Source organism: Oenanthe melanoleuca, chromosome 4, assembly GCF_029582105.1.
Source record: "Oenanthe melanoleuca isolate GR-GAL-2019-014 chromosome 4, OMel1.0, whole genome shotgun sequence".
Classification (NCBI taxonomy): Eukaryota; Metazoa; Chordata; class Aves; order Passeriformes; family Muscicapidae; genus Oenanthe; species Oenanthe melanoleuca.
The window spans coordinates 932,807-948,487 of NC_079337.1; the positions used below are offsets into that span (position 1 = coordinate 932,807).

A 15,681-nucleotide genomic window follows, 5' to 3' on the forward strand; every position below is an offset into this window, starting at 1 on the left:
TTGAGAGTGCCTGAAGACACAGGAAGGGTTGGTTTGTGGACTTGCAGCCTTGGCATTGCTGAATTCCAGCACAGAGGAGAAGGGCTGGAAGTTTGCCATCCTAGGGGAAAGTGCCCTGATACAATGTGAGTGAGTGGATAACAGAACTGATCTCTCCATCCACTGGATGCTGGTTGCTCTGGCTGGCCTTGTAGAGCAGGGAGATCCCTGTATGTTTTTGGGAAGAGTGGGGAAACAGGGGTGGTCCTGACTGTCACAGCGGCACAGGAACTGTAGTTCAGAGCTCACTGTGTGCACCATGAGATGTTCCTCACTGGAGTTCGTTGCTCAGAGATTGTTGGAGTGCTGTGTGGATTTGGGAAGAGCCAAGCATCCTACAGCTGTGAGGTTTTACCTGTCAAAAACCCCTGGGCATGTTTTGTTTTACTGCCTTAAGCGGAAATAACAAACAGCTTTGGATTTTGTGTGTGGAGTAAGGATGCTTTGTTGGGAGGGTGTTTCTGCAACGGAACTGGAATTCCTTTGGTCATATAATGGAACCACAGAATAGGTTGGGTTGGAATAGACCTTGAAGACCACCCATTTCCAACCCCCTGCCGTGGGCAGGAACACCTTCCACTAGCCCAGGTTACTCCAAGTCCCATCCAGCCTGTCCTTGAGCACTTCCAGGGACGGGCAGGAGTTAGGGCTGCACTGATGGCAGGCTGTCCTTGCAGAGTCCCTCCTGGCTGGCCTGGGAGCGCTGAGTTCCCACGTGGAGCAGCAGCTGAACGAGACCCTGCGGCGCCGCCGCCACGCGGGCGACAACGACCACAACATCGAGGTGCTGCTGGGCGTGGACGACTCCGTGGTGCGATTCCACGGCAAGGAGCACGTCCAGAACTACCTCCTCACCCTCATGAACATCGTGAGTACCCACACAGCACTGCTCTGCCTGAGTGGGAGCTCTTGTGGGAGCACCAGGTCTGGGAGGAACAGAATGGGATCATTCTGACTGGAGAAGGTTTGCTGGTTTAAGATGTTCCTTGAATTCATCTTTTTCACAGTAGCTTCCTAGGGCACGTTCGACGGTAATTCCAGGAATTTGGAAATAGTTGGAAAATAGTTAGGGAAAAAAGTAAACTTGATCCATTTCTAGTAATTCCGAGCTTCTCCCAAAGCACAATTCTGGAAAAAAACTGATTAAAGCGTAAATATCTAGAGGAAAAGGGGTTCTAAATCCTCAATGGCTCTCTGACAGAGCAGACTTTCTAGTAAAACCAGTAGCTCTGTCTTCCAAACTGTGGGAAAGGAAAAAAATCTCATAAGGATGAAGATGAGGGATTAATTATTCCCATGATGATTCCCGTTAATAATGATTTTATGGAGGAATGATTCTTACATTTTCTACACTCTTTTTATTCCTGGAATAATTTTTAAATGATTACTTGGGTTGACAGACCTTCTAAATTTAAGAACTTAGAATCTGAAAGGAAATAAAATATTCCTGTATGAATTGAACCCAACCAATGTGATGTTTTCCAGCACATCACTCAGAGAATCATTTCCTTTTTTCCACATACACCGTGGAACATCAACATTAAATCTTTATTACACATTATTGCAAAATGTTGTCTTTTTGGTTTTAAAAACTTATCAGTCAGCAGCAGGGCTGATCCATGTCCCAGAGCAGTTCCATGCTTTGACATGCCTGTGGCTCCATCTGCTGGGAGCAGCTGTGGGGCCAAAGGCAGAGCAGGCTGGCACCCTGCTGCCCAGAGCCATCCAGACAAGGGGATAAAACAGGGCTTAAGGGGAAATCTTGAAGCTTAAGGTCAACTCCAGGATCCTTTTTGTCTCCAGGGAAGTCACTCCTGTGTCTAGAAAACTCCCCTGTTGTCTTTTGGTACAGGGAAGTTGTGAACATTTATCCTGGCCCAGCCCTTTGTGGGAGCATTAATGGGGGGAAATACAAGAGGAGTAACTGACCTTTGGGATGGTTGCTTCACAGGGCAGGCAGCCTGAGCTCTGTGTTCATTCTCTGTCCCACTGCCCTGCTGACACTGCTCTCAGCTTCAGGGATTTCAGGTTTAAACCATGGGCTGAAATCCTCGTGCCAGGGCCCACAGTCTGGACAACTCCCAGTGACCTTTTTCCCTGAGGGGAAGTTCTGTTTAGCCTGACTGAAAAATAAAACAACCCTCTAACTCCTGCTCAAACCCACCAACCTCTGAACAGGGGTGTTTATTTCTCACCAATTGCCCATAATATAATATTTATTTTGTTTTTAGGGGAATGAGGAGCTTCATTGAGGACCTGCAGATGTTTCACACTCTGGTGCCAGGATATTTCTCACCTTCCCAGACACAGGGAAGGGCCTCAAGAAGGACAACTTTTGGCCCATCTGCATAATCCTGTTTTTCTAACTTCCCTTCCACAAAGCCTCTTTATAGTACAGAAGTGACCACAGAATTCAAACTGATCTTGGAAAAGTAGGGCAGCAGTATAAGCTGCTCCTAAAAAAATACTCTTCAAAACAAGAAGCACTGGAAGCGTTCCAGGCCAGGCTGGACAAGGCTTGGAGCAGCCTGGTCTAGTGGAAGGTGTTCCTGCCCGTGGCAGAGGGGTGGGATGAGATGAGCTTTAAGGTGCCTTCCAGACCAAACCAGTCTGGGGTTCTGTGATTTGCAGGGGTTGTACTTGCAGTCTTCATCCCAGTCCTCTTTCCTTTGAGCCCTGATCCATTAAACATGAGAGGAGGCCTGACATGTTCTTCCCAAAGTTCCATGTGAAGGGAGTGTGTGATGAGAGGAAGAGCATCTGCACTTCTCACTGAGTGGAAATGATCCGAGAAGTGAATGCTCTTCTGTGGGCTGTAGTGGCACAAGCACTTGAGAACGCATCTCTGTGGCCTTGGAAGTTCCCTTGGTATCATCAGTGCTTTGTGTGTTTTTTAATTTTTCCTCTTTTCTCCCTCAGGTGAACGAAATTTACCACGACGAGTCGCTGGGCGTTCACATCAACGTGGTGTTGGTGCGGATGATCATGTTGGGGTACGCGAAGGTGAGCGAGCCGCTTCCAGCCTCACCTGCTGGGCAGCAAGGGCAGGCTGAGCTGCAGCCCGTGTCCCTAACGTGTGGCTCTCTCAGTCCATCAGCCTGATCGAACGGGGGAACCCCTCGCGCAGCCTGGAGAACGTGTGCCGCTGGGCCTACCAGCAGCAGAGGGCGGACCCCGGCCACGCCGAGCACCACGACCATGCCATCTTCTTAACCAGGCAAGATTTTGGGCCCGCTGGTATGCAAGGTAATGCAGCTGACCCGGAGCAGAGCTCTGGGCTCGGTGTTTCTTGGCTGGCACCTGCCAGAAAAGAGGAAAACATTGGGAATTGCATTGTGAGCCCCTCGACTTGTTCATTCCACAGGCTTTTTGAAAAGCAAGGAGAGCTTGCCATGAGTCCTTGCCGTTTATATCCAGCCATAGATTGAATTTCTTTCTTGAGAGTTGTGAATAAGTACTTCTTATCTCTCTACAAACTCCTGTGTGTGCAGGGATCATGGGGAACCTCAATGCATGTGGCATTCCACTCCTCTTTATTTTATCCCATCTTTCACCATAGATTTCCATTTATAGACATCCCAGCACTTCGACACCTACATCCATCCTTTGGACTCAGGGAACTAATGGTAATGGGCAGGAATTCCCAAAGTTTGGGTTGTGTCAGAGCAGGCACTGGTCAGGATGAGGAGCCAGGCAGGCTGCCCTGGCCTTAGAGCAGTGTTAGTTTTGCTGAGGTGGTTTGCTGGGGGGTGTCATTTAAAATCCATGTGCTGGGCAGTAGACTGAGCCCTGCTGTCTCTCTGTAGGATATGCTCCTGTGACAGGCATGTGCCACCCGGTCCGGAGCTGCACCCTCAACCACGAGGACGGCTTCTCGTCAGCCTTTGTTGTTGCTCATGAGACTGGGCACGTGTAAGTACAACTTCTGCCATCAGGTCACACCAAAATGCTGTGCTGCACCTCCTGCTTGCTCCAAGGGTGTTGGATTTAATGGCTCTATGGAAGCTGTCCTGGTTTTATTTCCAGCCCCCTGGGAATGCAGTAGTGGTTGAAACAATTGAGAGACAAGTGGGGAAAGAAAGGAGGGGGAAGCAGGGTGAACTTGTTCTCTCTGGGGTGAGGGAAATGTCGGGAAGGGACCTGGAAGGTCCAGGCAGTGGAGACAGGAGCTGGTTTGAGTGTCCTTCACTATCTTCTCCTCAACCAGCTGTGCTGGTGGGTCAGATTTGATACCTCTTCCATAGCTGTTTCCTCACAGTTGTTTTTGCAGTAGCTCTGAGGGGGGTTCTTTGTTCCAGGCTGGGCATGGAGCACGATGGGCAAGGGAACAGATGTGGGGACGAGACGGCGATGGGCAGCGTCATGGCCCCCTTGGTGCAGGCCGCCTTCCACCGCTACCACTGGTCCCGCTGCAGCGGCCAGGAGCTCAGGAGATACATCCAGTAAGGCCTCCCTGCTGCAGCCAGGCTCTGATCCCTCTGTTTTCAGGCCCTCTTTCCCTTCAAACCTCTGCTAGCAAAGCTCCGACCCCTGAACGCTGTGTCCTCACACGGGGCTGTTCTGTAGCCCATCCACTCAGGATGAAAAGTCTGTGGAAAGACCCTTCTAACTCCAGCGGGGTTTGGAATAGGCATCAGATTGTCACAGAATCCCAGAATGGTTTGGGTCAGAAGGAACCCTAAAACTCATATCATTTCAAACCCCCTGCCATGGACAGGGACACCTCCCCCTAGACCAGGTTGCTCCGAGCAAGCCTCACCCAACCTGGCCTTGAGCCCTTGCAGGGATGGGGCAGGAGTTAGGAGTATACATCTTCTCATGGCATTTTTTTCTATGCCTCTTTCCACAGCTCTTATGACTGTCTTCTCGATGACCCTTTTGAGCATGACTGGCCCAAGCTTCCTGAGCTGCCAGGCATCAACTACTCCATGGATGAGCAGTGCCGCTTTGACTTCGGCGTGGGCTACAGGATGTGCACAGCTGTACGTCCAGGCACGAGGCAGAGACGCAGCCAGGGGCTGGGGCCCGATGGGACAGCTGTGTTATAATCGTTGGAGAGAAGTAAATGGAGTAATTAAAGAGACCTGTAAAGAGCAGAGGGATATTTATGCGGAAACCCAGTCCTCTAGGTCCTGTGTAGTAATGGGACAATGAGTGGCAGCATGATCCACATGGCACAGACTGGTGAAAGCAATCCCAAGAAAGGAAAGGAAAAACAAAAATCTCATTCTTACCCCATTTCTCGGTGTCTTCTTTTCTCTTCTCTCTAGCCCAGAAGCTGGGGGATGCAGGGAATAAGCACTGCCCTAAAGATGCTGTGCTCATTGGAGTGTGTGAGATGAGATGGCATGGACAGAGTGGGTTGGATCCTTATCCAAAAGGTACAAATAATCTCATGTTCTGCATTTCATCTCACGACTGCTGTGTTTTTCAGTTCCGAACCTTTGATCCATGCAAGCAGCTGTGGTGCAGCCATCCCGATAACCCCTATTTCTGCAAGACCAAGAAGGGACCTCCCCTGGATGGCACGGAGTGTGCCCCAGGAAAAGTGAGTCTGGGGAAAAAACCAACACTTCTGTCCATTTGGGTTGAAGGGCACAGAGGGAAGCGGGGAATTGCCTGGCATTCCTGGGCTGAAACGAGGATGTGGGAAAAGCAGGAGCTGTGCTTTCCCCCTGGGATGTTCTGGGAGCTGTACAAGGTTTGCTCTAGCACATTTTGGGCTTAGAGATTCCAGCTGAGGTGCAACCTATTCTGTGACCTCTTTGTTATGTTTTTTGGTTTCTGTCTCATCAAAGTTTCTGTCAAGTACTTTAAGAATCCAGGGAAGCAGATGATGCTGTTACTGTGGGATGGCTGCTCAGAACTCATTGTCCAGACACCCAGTGGCAAATGTTCCTGTAGGCTGAGGATTAGCGCCTGATTTTTCCTTTTAATATCCCCATTAGTGGGAGTCCTGCTGCCAAACCATTTTCAGTTTTAAAATTATACTCTGATACCTGGAGCTTTTTAGCAAATTCCCTTCATTTTGAAATACAGGAGAGCCACTTTTGCTATCTAAGTGTGCCACAGGCAGCAGCACAATGTTGCTGTACTGTGCTTATACATTTAATTTGGGGATTGTGTCGATTCTCACCTGTTTCCTGCCCCAATTCCCTCAGTGGTGCTACAAGGGTCACTGCATGTGGAAGAACACCAACCAGCTGAAGCAGGATGGACACTGGGGACCCTGGACCAAGTTTGGCTCCTGCTCACGGACCTGTGGAACTGGGGTTCGCTTCCGCACGCGCCAGTGCAACAACCCAATGTAGGTGTGGGAATTGCACCTGCCTGGGCATCCTCAGAGGGCTCACTTGAAAGGGCATTTTGGTTTTGGGTGGACATTCTGCTCAAGCCCCTTGAAATGGCATCATTTTTGGAGAATCCAAGAATTCCATAGAATTACAGAATCCCAAACTGGTCTGGGTTGGAAGGGACCTTAAAGCCCATCCCATTCCACCCCTGCCATGGGCAGGGACACCTTCCACTGTCCCAGGGTGCTCCAAGCCCTGTCCAGCCTGGCCTTGGACACTTCCAGGGATCCAGGGGCAGCCGCAGCTTCTCTGAGCCCCCTGTACCAGAACCTCCCCACCCTCCCAGGGAACAGTTCCTCCCTGATGCAAATCTCTGGAATGTTTTCTTGTCACAGGCCCATCAACGGAGGTGACGACTGCGCCGGGGTCAGTTTTGAGTTCCAGCTGTGCAGCACTGAGGAGTGTCCCAAGCACTTTGAGGACTTCAGGGCGCAGCAGTGCCAGCAGCGCAACTCCCACTTCGAGTTCCGGGGCAGCCGCCACCACTGGCTGCCCTACGAGCACCCCGACCGTGCGTCCTGCTCTGGGCCCTTAGTGCCACTTGAAAGGGTTTGAAGCCATTCCCCTTGGCCTGGATATCCCAGGGACAGGCCCACAACTCCCAGACAAGCAAATAAGTTGGTTCCTTCCCCACCCATCTGTCTGTTTTGTCTGAAAATCGATAGTTTTGCCTTAAATCCTTGATTTTTAATAACCAAATTCCCTGCTCTGACTCAAATTTTTCCATTTTAGCCCCAAACAATCCATTTCTCTCCTATTTATCCCTAAAATTTACAGTTTTGACCCTAAATTAACACATTATGTCTAAAAATTAGCAGGCTTGCCCATAATCCCTGATTTTAATCTGCATTTTCCCTGCTCTGACCCAGATTTTCCCTTTTTACTGCCAAAGTCCTAATTTCCCCCCCAGACATGCCCCTTTATCCCTAAAATTGACATTTGTGCTCCAAAGTTGCTGAATTATGTCTCAAAAATCACAAGTCTTTCCCTAATTTCAACATTTTCACCCAAAATCCCGTTTCCTCCCAGGCCCCCAGTTTAGCCCTAAAATTCACCTATATGACTTCAAATTGCTTGTTTATCCCTAAAATGGATGCTTCTATTCAAAATGGCCACATTCTTTCTCAAAAACATAAGCTTTGCCTTAAATCCCCAGGTTTCTGCCTGAACATCCCCTTTTTCCTAAAAAATTCTGTACAGGCCATGTGTTCCTTCCCAAAGCCCCCCCATTCCACTGCTGTACCCCCATCCTCACCCCCAGGCCTGCCTGTCCATTCTCACTTCTCGCTCCATGGGTGGGATAGTTGTTGAGAACACACCTAGATCACTGTCCTCCATGCAGTCCTTTCTTTTCCCTGGCTCCACAGCTCCCAAGAGATGTCACCTGTACTGCCAGTCCAGAGAAACAGGGGATGTGGCTCATATGAAGCAGCCGGTGCACGACGGGACTCGCTGCTCCTACAAGGATCCCTACAGCATCTGTGTCCGTGGGGAATGTGTGGTGAGTGGCAGCTTGTCCATGGACAGCTCATGGGAACAGCTCATGGACAGAGAGGGACTTTGCAGATATCTCTAATTCCAAATTTGCAGCATTGGATTCCTCTAATTCCTTGAGATTTAAATCAAATTAGAGAACAGCACGGACCAGTTCCATGGAAATGCTTCACTTCTCTTCCACTGATGGTTTCTTATCATAGAATCCCAGACTGGTTGGGTCTGAAAGGGACTTAAAGACCATCAGTTCCACCCCTCTGCCATGACCTTCTACCACACCAGGCTGCTCCAAGCCCCATCCAACCTGGCCTTGGACACTTCCAGGGATGGGGGAGCCACAGCTTCTCTGGGCAACCTGTGCCAGGGCCTCAGCACTGTTACAGGAAAGAATTCCCTCCTAATACCCAGTCTTGCCCTTTTTTCTGCAGAAAGTGGGCTGTGACAAGGAAATTGGCTCCAGCAAGGCTGAGGACCAGTGCGGGGTCTGCGGTGGGGACGACTCCCACTGCCGGACCGTGAAGGGCACCTACACCCGCACTCCCAAAAAGCTTGGTAGGAAAAACGTCTGCCTACAGCTGGCTGGAGCTCCTGGTGGCTCTGGGGTTTGTGTCCCTCTCACAGACACGAGATAATGCCATCATCATTCAAACCTTGGGAATAATTTATTAAATCTTGATCTGTAAGTACCAGTGACTGATCCCTAGAAGGGATCCTAGTCTTCCTAATTAGCAGTGCCTCCTTAATTTTACACTAATTACCTGTGATCTGCACTGGTAAATAATTGAAATTGAAACTAAGAATACTTTTCTTTGGGAACAGCTTTTTAGTTTCACTGCAGACATGACCATCTGAAAGGGCAGTCAGTAAGTTCCAGTCTAACAAGCTGGCTGAGGACTGATTTGGGAAAGTAGTGAGAAACACTTGTGCTTGTGTCCTCGTGTGCTGAGGAACACTGGAAACATCTTTTTGCGTGAATTGTTGATAGATCCTGCTTCAAGCAGCTTGGCTGTAAATGTTAAACTGATGCCAGCTGGGAAGTGGCAAATGGATCTGTACCTGGTGTCTCTTCTGTCCCTGGAAGAGAAGAGCCCAGGGAGGGCCTGTCCCACAATTTACAAGCAGATTGGCTCCATGTCTCCCAGCCCTGCTTATTAGCTGCTGCTGGATGCCTTCTCCTGCAAGCAGATCTGGGCTGTACTCTTCACTCCTGACTATGGCTGTTACTTTCTCCTTTCCTCCCTGCTGCCTCCACTGACCCTGCACGTCCCAAAGGGTACCTTAAGATGTTTGACATCCCTCCTGGGGCTCGACATGTGTTTATCCAAGAAGACGAGGCCTCTCCTCACTTTCTTGGTAAGTGTTTTTCTGCTCAAGTTTGGTATGTGGCTTGAGAAGAAGCACAGGGTAGTCATGTCAGAGGACCTGAGGGATGAGAGAATCCAGTGAAGGGTTTGGGTAAATGTGGGCTTTCCAAATTGCGTGGTCAGGGCTTAGTCCTGCAGTCCTACAGTTCGGCAAACAAACATCTGCACATTTGAATTCCAAAATACTAAACTGACCCAAATTTGCATGTTTTCAAATCAAGGATTGTGATTACTCACATGAAAGTGGGAAGTGCCAGGGTGAATCAAATTCAGTATCTTTTAATTTTTCCTATGGTGCATTGCAAAAAGCTATATGGAAAAACAATAGGTGTTGGAACTGAATGATCTTTAAGGTCCCTTCCAATCCAAACCATTCCATGATTCCAGCTTTTAATGAATTGGCTTCTAATTGAAGCATCATCATCATCATCATTATAATCCTCACTGTATCTGGCTGTGGAGGTGTGCTGTGGAAGCCCAGAGTCAGGCAGTTCCACAGGGCTCCAGTTCCTCAGCTCTTTGTTTAAAGATTTTAGTATCACTTCTGGACTTTAGCATCTGTGGCACACCTGTGTGCACAGAGCACAGTGGAATGTGATGAAAATCTGTTATTTTCATAATCTGATGGAAATACCCTCCCCGTGCCACCCCGATTGCTGCCAGTGCGGGCGAGGCACGACAGGCTCTGCTCTCACTCCTCCCAGCAATCAAGAACCAGGCTACAGGACACTATATCCTGAATGGGAAAGGGGAGGAGGCCAGATCCCGCTCCTTCATCGATCTGGGCGTGCAGTGGGAGTACAGCCTCGAGGACAACACGGAGACGCTGCACACGGCCGGGCCCCTGCACGATGCCGTGGTGGTGCTGGTGGGTGACCTGTGAGCTCCGGGAGGGGCCTCAGGGAGCGTCCTAGAGCTGGACCTCCTGGGGGTCTGTGCTGAGCAGAGGAATCAGTAACAGTGTCAGGCTTGTGTTTGCTCACTCCCAGATCATTCCTCGGGAGAACGACACCAGGTCCAGCCTGACTTACAGGTACATCATCCACGAGGATTCGGTGCCGACCATCCACAGCAACAACGTGCTGCGGGAGGACACGGACACCTTCGAGTGGGCCCTGAAGAGCTGGTCCCAGTGCTCCAAACCCTGCGGCGGAGGTGAGCAGGGGCTGGGGCACCTCTAACAAGGGACAGGTTACCAAAAACTGCAGAAAGGAATGATTTAGATTGCTGGCTTCCCTTTTTTAATGGTGGTTTGTTATTTTAGGGCTCGAGCTTTAAATAGCTGAAGTGCGTGATTGTTCCCAGGTGTCACACTTCCAGCCTAGGAAGAAAAAGGCTTCTATTGGTGTTTAAATTCAGACCCAAAGCTACTTTGGATGCCCAAACTCAGGCATCCAAGCATTCCTGAGCATTCCCTGTACTCATGGTCTGTCCATGGCTCTTAAGCAAATAATGGGGAATGCAAACACCAAAATACCTGTCCTGTAAACCCATGTAATAGGCCAGAAAATCCTATTTAAACCAAACATTCTAACAAGGACCTGATTCCTCTGACGTGTTTCCCAGGGTTCCAGTACACCAAGTATGGGTGCCGCAGGAGGAGTGACAACAAGATGGTTCATCGCAGCTTCTGCGAAGGCAGCAAAAAGCCAAAGCCCATCCGCAGGATGTGCAACCTGCAGGAGTGCACAGAGCCCCTGTGAGTGCAGCTGGGCCCGGAGAGCGGGGATTGCTCCCTCGGACAGGGTATCCCCAGACAGACTGGGTGGGGTGAATTGCATGGGATGCTCACAGCTTTCCAGCCTATATGGAGGGGAGTTTCTACCTGTGTAACCATGGATGCTAATCTGATTGGGTGATTATAATGTATGTATATATGTGCTATCAAATCATGGAATAGGTTGGTTTGGGAAGCACCTTAAAGCTCCTCTCATTCCAGCCCCCTGCCATGGGAAGGGAGCTGCAGCAGGATGAAAAGGTTAACTCCTTGTGTCTGACTCCATTTCCCTTCCCAGCTGGGCCGCAGATGAGTGGGAGCACTGCACCAAAACGTGTGGGAATTCTGGCTACCAGCTGCGCACGGTGCGCTGCATCCAGCCCCTCGCAGACGGCTCCAACCGCTCGGTGCAGGCCAAGCTGTGCAGCGGGGAGCGGCCCGAGAGCCGGCGCGCCTGCAACCGCGCCCCGTGCCCCGCGCCCTGGAAAGCCGGGCCCTGGTCACAGGTGGGCAGCGGGGGCAGCTCCAGCCTGGGCCACGGCCCTGGCTGCCTCCTGTGCTGTGACACAGCACGCCCTGACCTGTGCCCTCTGTCCCACAGTGCTCCGTGACCTGCGGGGAGGGCACGGAGAGCCGGCAGGTGCTGTGCCGCGCCGGGGACCGCTGCGAGGGGGAGCGGCCGGACTCCATCCGGCCTTGCAAACTCGCTGCCTGTGACGGTAAGAGAACGGCTGCAATGGCTGCAGGGGGGCACACACAGAGTCCGGCTTTCCTCTGTGCTCACAGACACATCCAGAGCGTCGGGGTCTGTCTGTCAATGGCTCAAACACGGTTTAACCACACTGGCACAGACTGGGGCCAGAGGTGAAGGTCAGTGCAAAACAAACCCTGCCTGACCTCTAAATCCCAGGGTAACTTCTACAGGCTGCCAAGTGAGGGAATGAGAACACATGAACATGGAACCCAGAGCATTAATGAGGTTCCTGGGAGTCGTGGAATCTAAACCAGCACAAATGGATACTCCAAAATGAGCCAGGAGAGAACAGGACCAAATAAGGGTAATGTCACTATGGAAAGGCAAAAGGAATTGTACCTGCAGCCCAGAATTCCATGCTGAGGCTGGAGTAGCTTCATGGTGCCCCATGGAGCGTGGATATTCCCATGCAGAGCTGCTGCTTTTACACCAGGTTTGTCAGGAACCAGCAACCCTCCACCCAAAGGAGTTCAGTGGGATCAGGACAAGGACGTGTCTATATTCCGTGGAATTTTATGGAACACCACAGATGTTCTTGTGGGGGATTTTACTGAGTTCCTTGGAATTGAGCTTATTTTCATCCACTCTGAGGTCAGGCTCCATCTGATATTTTAAAGCAGGAGAAGGTGGTGGCCAGATGTGCTTCTGGCCCATGGTGAGGCAGCCCCTGTGCCCAAGTGGCGACATCTTTCCCTGCAGAAAGCTGATCTTGATTCAAACCTTCCAGAAGAGCCTCTGGAAATTCTTTATCCTGAGGAAAGGGATGCACATCCCTGCCTTTCAGGGCACCTCACACGTGACTCAGTGTTACAGTTTTCATCAGTTCTGCAGTTCCATTTGAAAAACGCCGAACTTAATCTGAACAAAATTTCATCTGACTCTTAGTTTTAAGGCATTTCTGAGGACTGTTGCTTGGGGTTTAATTTCTGGGAGGGAAGATTGCCTTGGCTTTAACGCTGCTGATGGATGATGGCCTCAGGCTGGAAGAGAAGGGATTTGGGGTGGGTAGGACATACCCAGTGTGTGTGGGAGCTCTGGGAGGCTGGCACTGGGAATGCTGTCAGTGCTCCTCTGACAAACGCAGTGTGCCGACGTTTCCCAGGCGTCCATCACCGGGTTCCCATCCCCGGGCCATTTGTTTTGCAGATGAGCCCTGCCTGGGAGACAAGTCCATCTTCTGCCAGATGGAAGTGCTGGCCCGGTACTGCTCCATCCCTGGCTACCACAAGCTGTGCTGCGAGTCGTGCAGCCGGCGAAGCGGCAGCGTCCCTGCAGCCGGCGGGGCTGGGACTGAGGGGGACGCGGCGCTGGATGCGGGCAGCCTGCCCGGGGCCGCGGCGGTGCCCACGCCTGCGCTGCCTGCCCAGGCTCGGCTCCTGCCCGGGGGCAGCTCTCCCAGCCGCCTGCCTCCGGAAGCGCAGCAGGCTGAGCGGCACAGCCCGGCGGCCAGCCCCGAGCCCAGGGGTGCCAGCGCTCCGCACTGGAGAGCTCCTCTGCCTGGCAAGACTTCACGGCTCTTGGCTTTCCTGCGGCCGTCCCCTGCCAACAGCAGCAGCCTCGGCTCGGGTAGTGCCGCAGCGCCGGCTCTGCCTCCGGTGCCAGCAGAGACCGTGGCGGCGGCGGCTCCTGCGCCAGCCAGGACCTCCGGCAAGGGCGAGGAGCGCCCTGGGAAGCGATGGCCTGCGAGGGCTGCCCCCGTGGAGCGATGAGCGGCGAGGCTTGTGCGGACAGCCACGGAAAGGGGCTGCTTGGCACTCTGCGAGCGCACTGCGTGCCCCGGGCAGGGCCCTGCGGGGCACAGCTCCTCCCTGTAAATACCAAGGACAAGAAGTGCTGGCTCACTTTCTGGTGCTCCCGGCCTCCTCCTGCCCCTCATTCCCTGCCGGCTGGGACACGCAGGGGAGACACTACAGGAACCGTCCTGGCAGTGAGTGGGAGTCGCCGAGGGCTCCGTCCAGCTCTGGCCCTGAAGTTAGCCCTAACCTCAGCACCTCCTGTGGTTTTGGGCTCTAAACACCCCCATTGTAGGCAACACCTCACTGCAGGCAGGACCAGGCGTGGACGCTCAGTGAAACACTTGCCACAGACCTCGTGTCTCCCTGCAAACAGACATTGCACGAGCACCAGGGCAGCTGTTGGGTAAATGCAGCAAAGCAGCATTATTGTAGGAGTTTTGTGCTGTTCCACAGCTGTTCGCCTGTATTGTTCCATCGAGTTCTGCCCTGTGGGCTGGTGTTTAAGGCATTAGTATAAAAAGTGGACTTCTATTTGCATAGGAATTTCATGGCTGGCACTAGGAAAGGGTTGGGGGTGTTTTGGGTATCATCACCGGGATGCTCTGTGCAGACTCTCTAGGTACTGCAAGTGCTGTCCTGGTCCCAGTCCAAGCAGGTTCTGATTCCCAGCTGCTCCCTGTCTCCCAGAGACACAACGGGCACCAACAGCACTCCAAACAGGATTTTTTCTCAACGGGAAGCGTGGATTTCAAGGTGTGACAGATATTTATATTTCCAGTGTGGATCAACTCCAAACCCCCCTGCCCACGGCGCACCCGACTGCAATAATTAATTTATGTCCATCCCCCTGTCCCAGCCCAGCCAGCACGTCGCTGTACAGTACTTGTGTATAGGAGTGAGAACTGCAGGTATTTATTACAAGTGGGGCTCTTGGCAGTATCTTATGTACCAAATACTTACAGTGAGGGCACGTGACTCTTCCTTTTGCCAAGATCAGATCAGAGGCTGGAATTAGATGCTGTGTCATATGGATAGAATGGAAATTGAAGCTGCTCAACTGCTGTAGAGAAATTGTTGATCTTGTTCTTTAAAAAAGGTTTTTTATCACAGCTGCTCTCTCCTTTCTCAGTGGTCACCAAGGTTTCTGGTGCAGTTGCTGCTCTCCTGTAAAAAGTCCCCAGGCCGAGGCACTCGGTGCTGTGAGGGGATTGGGTGTGTATAGGATCCAGTTCAGTCATCCTGGCAGCGCTGTGGGGTCCCTCGGAGGAGACGAGGGTGGCCCTGGCCAGCAGCAGAGGATACAAGCCCACAGGACGGGCAGCCGTGCAGGAGCACGTGGAAATAAAACAAACCTTGGACATGCCCAGGCTTTCCCAGCTTTCACCCACGGGGCAGCACCTGCTTTTGGCATTTTTAAGTTTCCTCTTTTTCACCCATTTCCATCCCAGGCAGGACCTTCCCCGAATGGAAATAAAGATGAAGTATTTTAACGGGATTTTTAAAACCAGAAGTTTTGCCACTGGAGAGTGAGTTGCAGGGAAAGTGAGGGAGAGGAAGGAGATCATCAGGTCTGGCAGCTGTCAGAGGAGCTGCACCTTAGTGCGGCCCGAGGACGGGCGCATGGAGGGACGGAGAGGCAGCGGCTCTGGCTCCCGGAACACGGGCGGCACCGGGGAGCGCCGCTGCCGCCCTTCTCCCGGATCCCGGCGGGGCCCGGCTCCCGCAGCCGGAGCGGGACCGTGCCCGGATCCCGGCGGGGCCCGGCTCCCGCAGCCGGAGCGGGACCGTGCCCGGATCCCGGCGGGGCCCGGCTCCCGCAGCCGGAGCGGGACCGAGCCCGGATCCCGGCGCGGCCCGGCTCCCGCAGCCGGAGCGGGACCGTGCCCGGATCCCGGCGGGGCCCGGCTCCCGCAGCCGGAGCGGGACCGAGCCCGGATCCCGGCGGGGCCCGGCTCCCGCAGCCGGAGCGCCACCGTGCCCGGATCCCGGCGGGGCCCGGCTCCCGCAGCCGGAGCGGGACCGAGCCCGGATCCCGGCGGGGCCCGGCTCCCGCAGCCGGAGCGGGACCGTGCCCGGATCCCGGCGGGGCCCGGCTCCCGCAGCCGGAGCGGGACCGAGCCCGGATCCCGGCGGGGCCCGGCTCCCGCAGCCGGAGCGGGACCGAGCCCGGATCCCGGCGGGGCCCGGCTCCCGCAGCCGGAGCGCCACCGTGCCCGGATCCCGG

The 15,681-nt window shown here is 52.9% G+C and overlaps 1 protein-coding gene across 2 annotated transcripts in view; it reads left to right on the forward strand.

Annotated features, from left to right (window-relative positions):
- The window catches only part of ADAMTS3 (ADAM metallopeptidase with thrombospondin type 1 motif 3), a 61,235-nt gene extending 46,016 nt beyond the window's left edge, over window positions 1-15,219 (forward strand). For both annotated transcript variants that reach the window (XM_056490517.1, XM_056490516.1), the window contains 18 exons: window positions 717-907; window positions 2,959-3,042; window positions 3,129-3,285; window positions 3,846-3,951; window positions 4,338-4,481; window positions 4,889-5,021; window positions 5,474-5,587; window positions 6,201-6,346; window positions 6,728-6,903; window positions 7,760-7,893; window positions 8,315-8,438; window positions 9,159-9,239; window positions 9,955-10,118; window positions 10,240-10,405; window positions 10,817-10,949; window positions 11,266-11,473; window positions 11,569-11,686; window positions 12,868-15,219. In XM_056490517.1, the coding sequence (XP_056346492.1) occupies window positions 717-907; window positions 2,959-3,042; window positions 3,129-3,285; window positions 3,846-3,951; window positions 4,338-4,481; window positions 4,889-5,021; window positions 5,474-5,587; window positions 6,201-6,346; window positions 6,728-6,903; window positions 7,760-7,893; window positions 8,315-8,438; window positions 9,159-9,239; window positions 9,955-10,118; window positions 10,240-10,405; window positions 10,817-10,949; window positions 11,266-11,473; window positions 11,569-11,686; window positions 12,868-13,430 (2,942 nt within the window). In that variant the 3' untranslated portion in view covers window positions 13,431-15,219. The remainder of the gene's footprint in view (window positions 1-716; window positions 908-2,958; window positions 3,043-3,128; window positions 3,286-3,845; window positions 3,952-4,337; window positions 4,482-4,888; window positions 5,022-5,473; window positions 5,588-6,200; window positions 6,347-6,727; window positions 6,904-7,759; window positions 7,894-8,314; window positions 8,439-9,158; window positions 9,240-9,954; window positions 10,119-10,239; window positions 10,406-10,816; window positions 10,950-11,265; window positions 11,474-11,568; window positions 11,687-12,867) is intronic.
- Window positions 15,220-15,681: the final 462 nt, after the last annotated feature.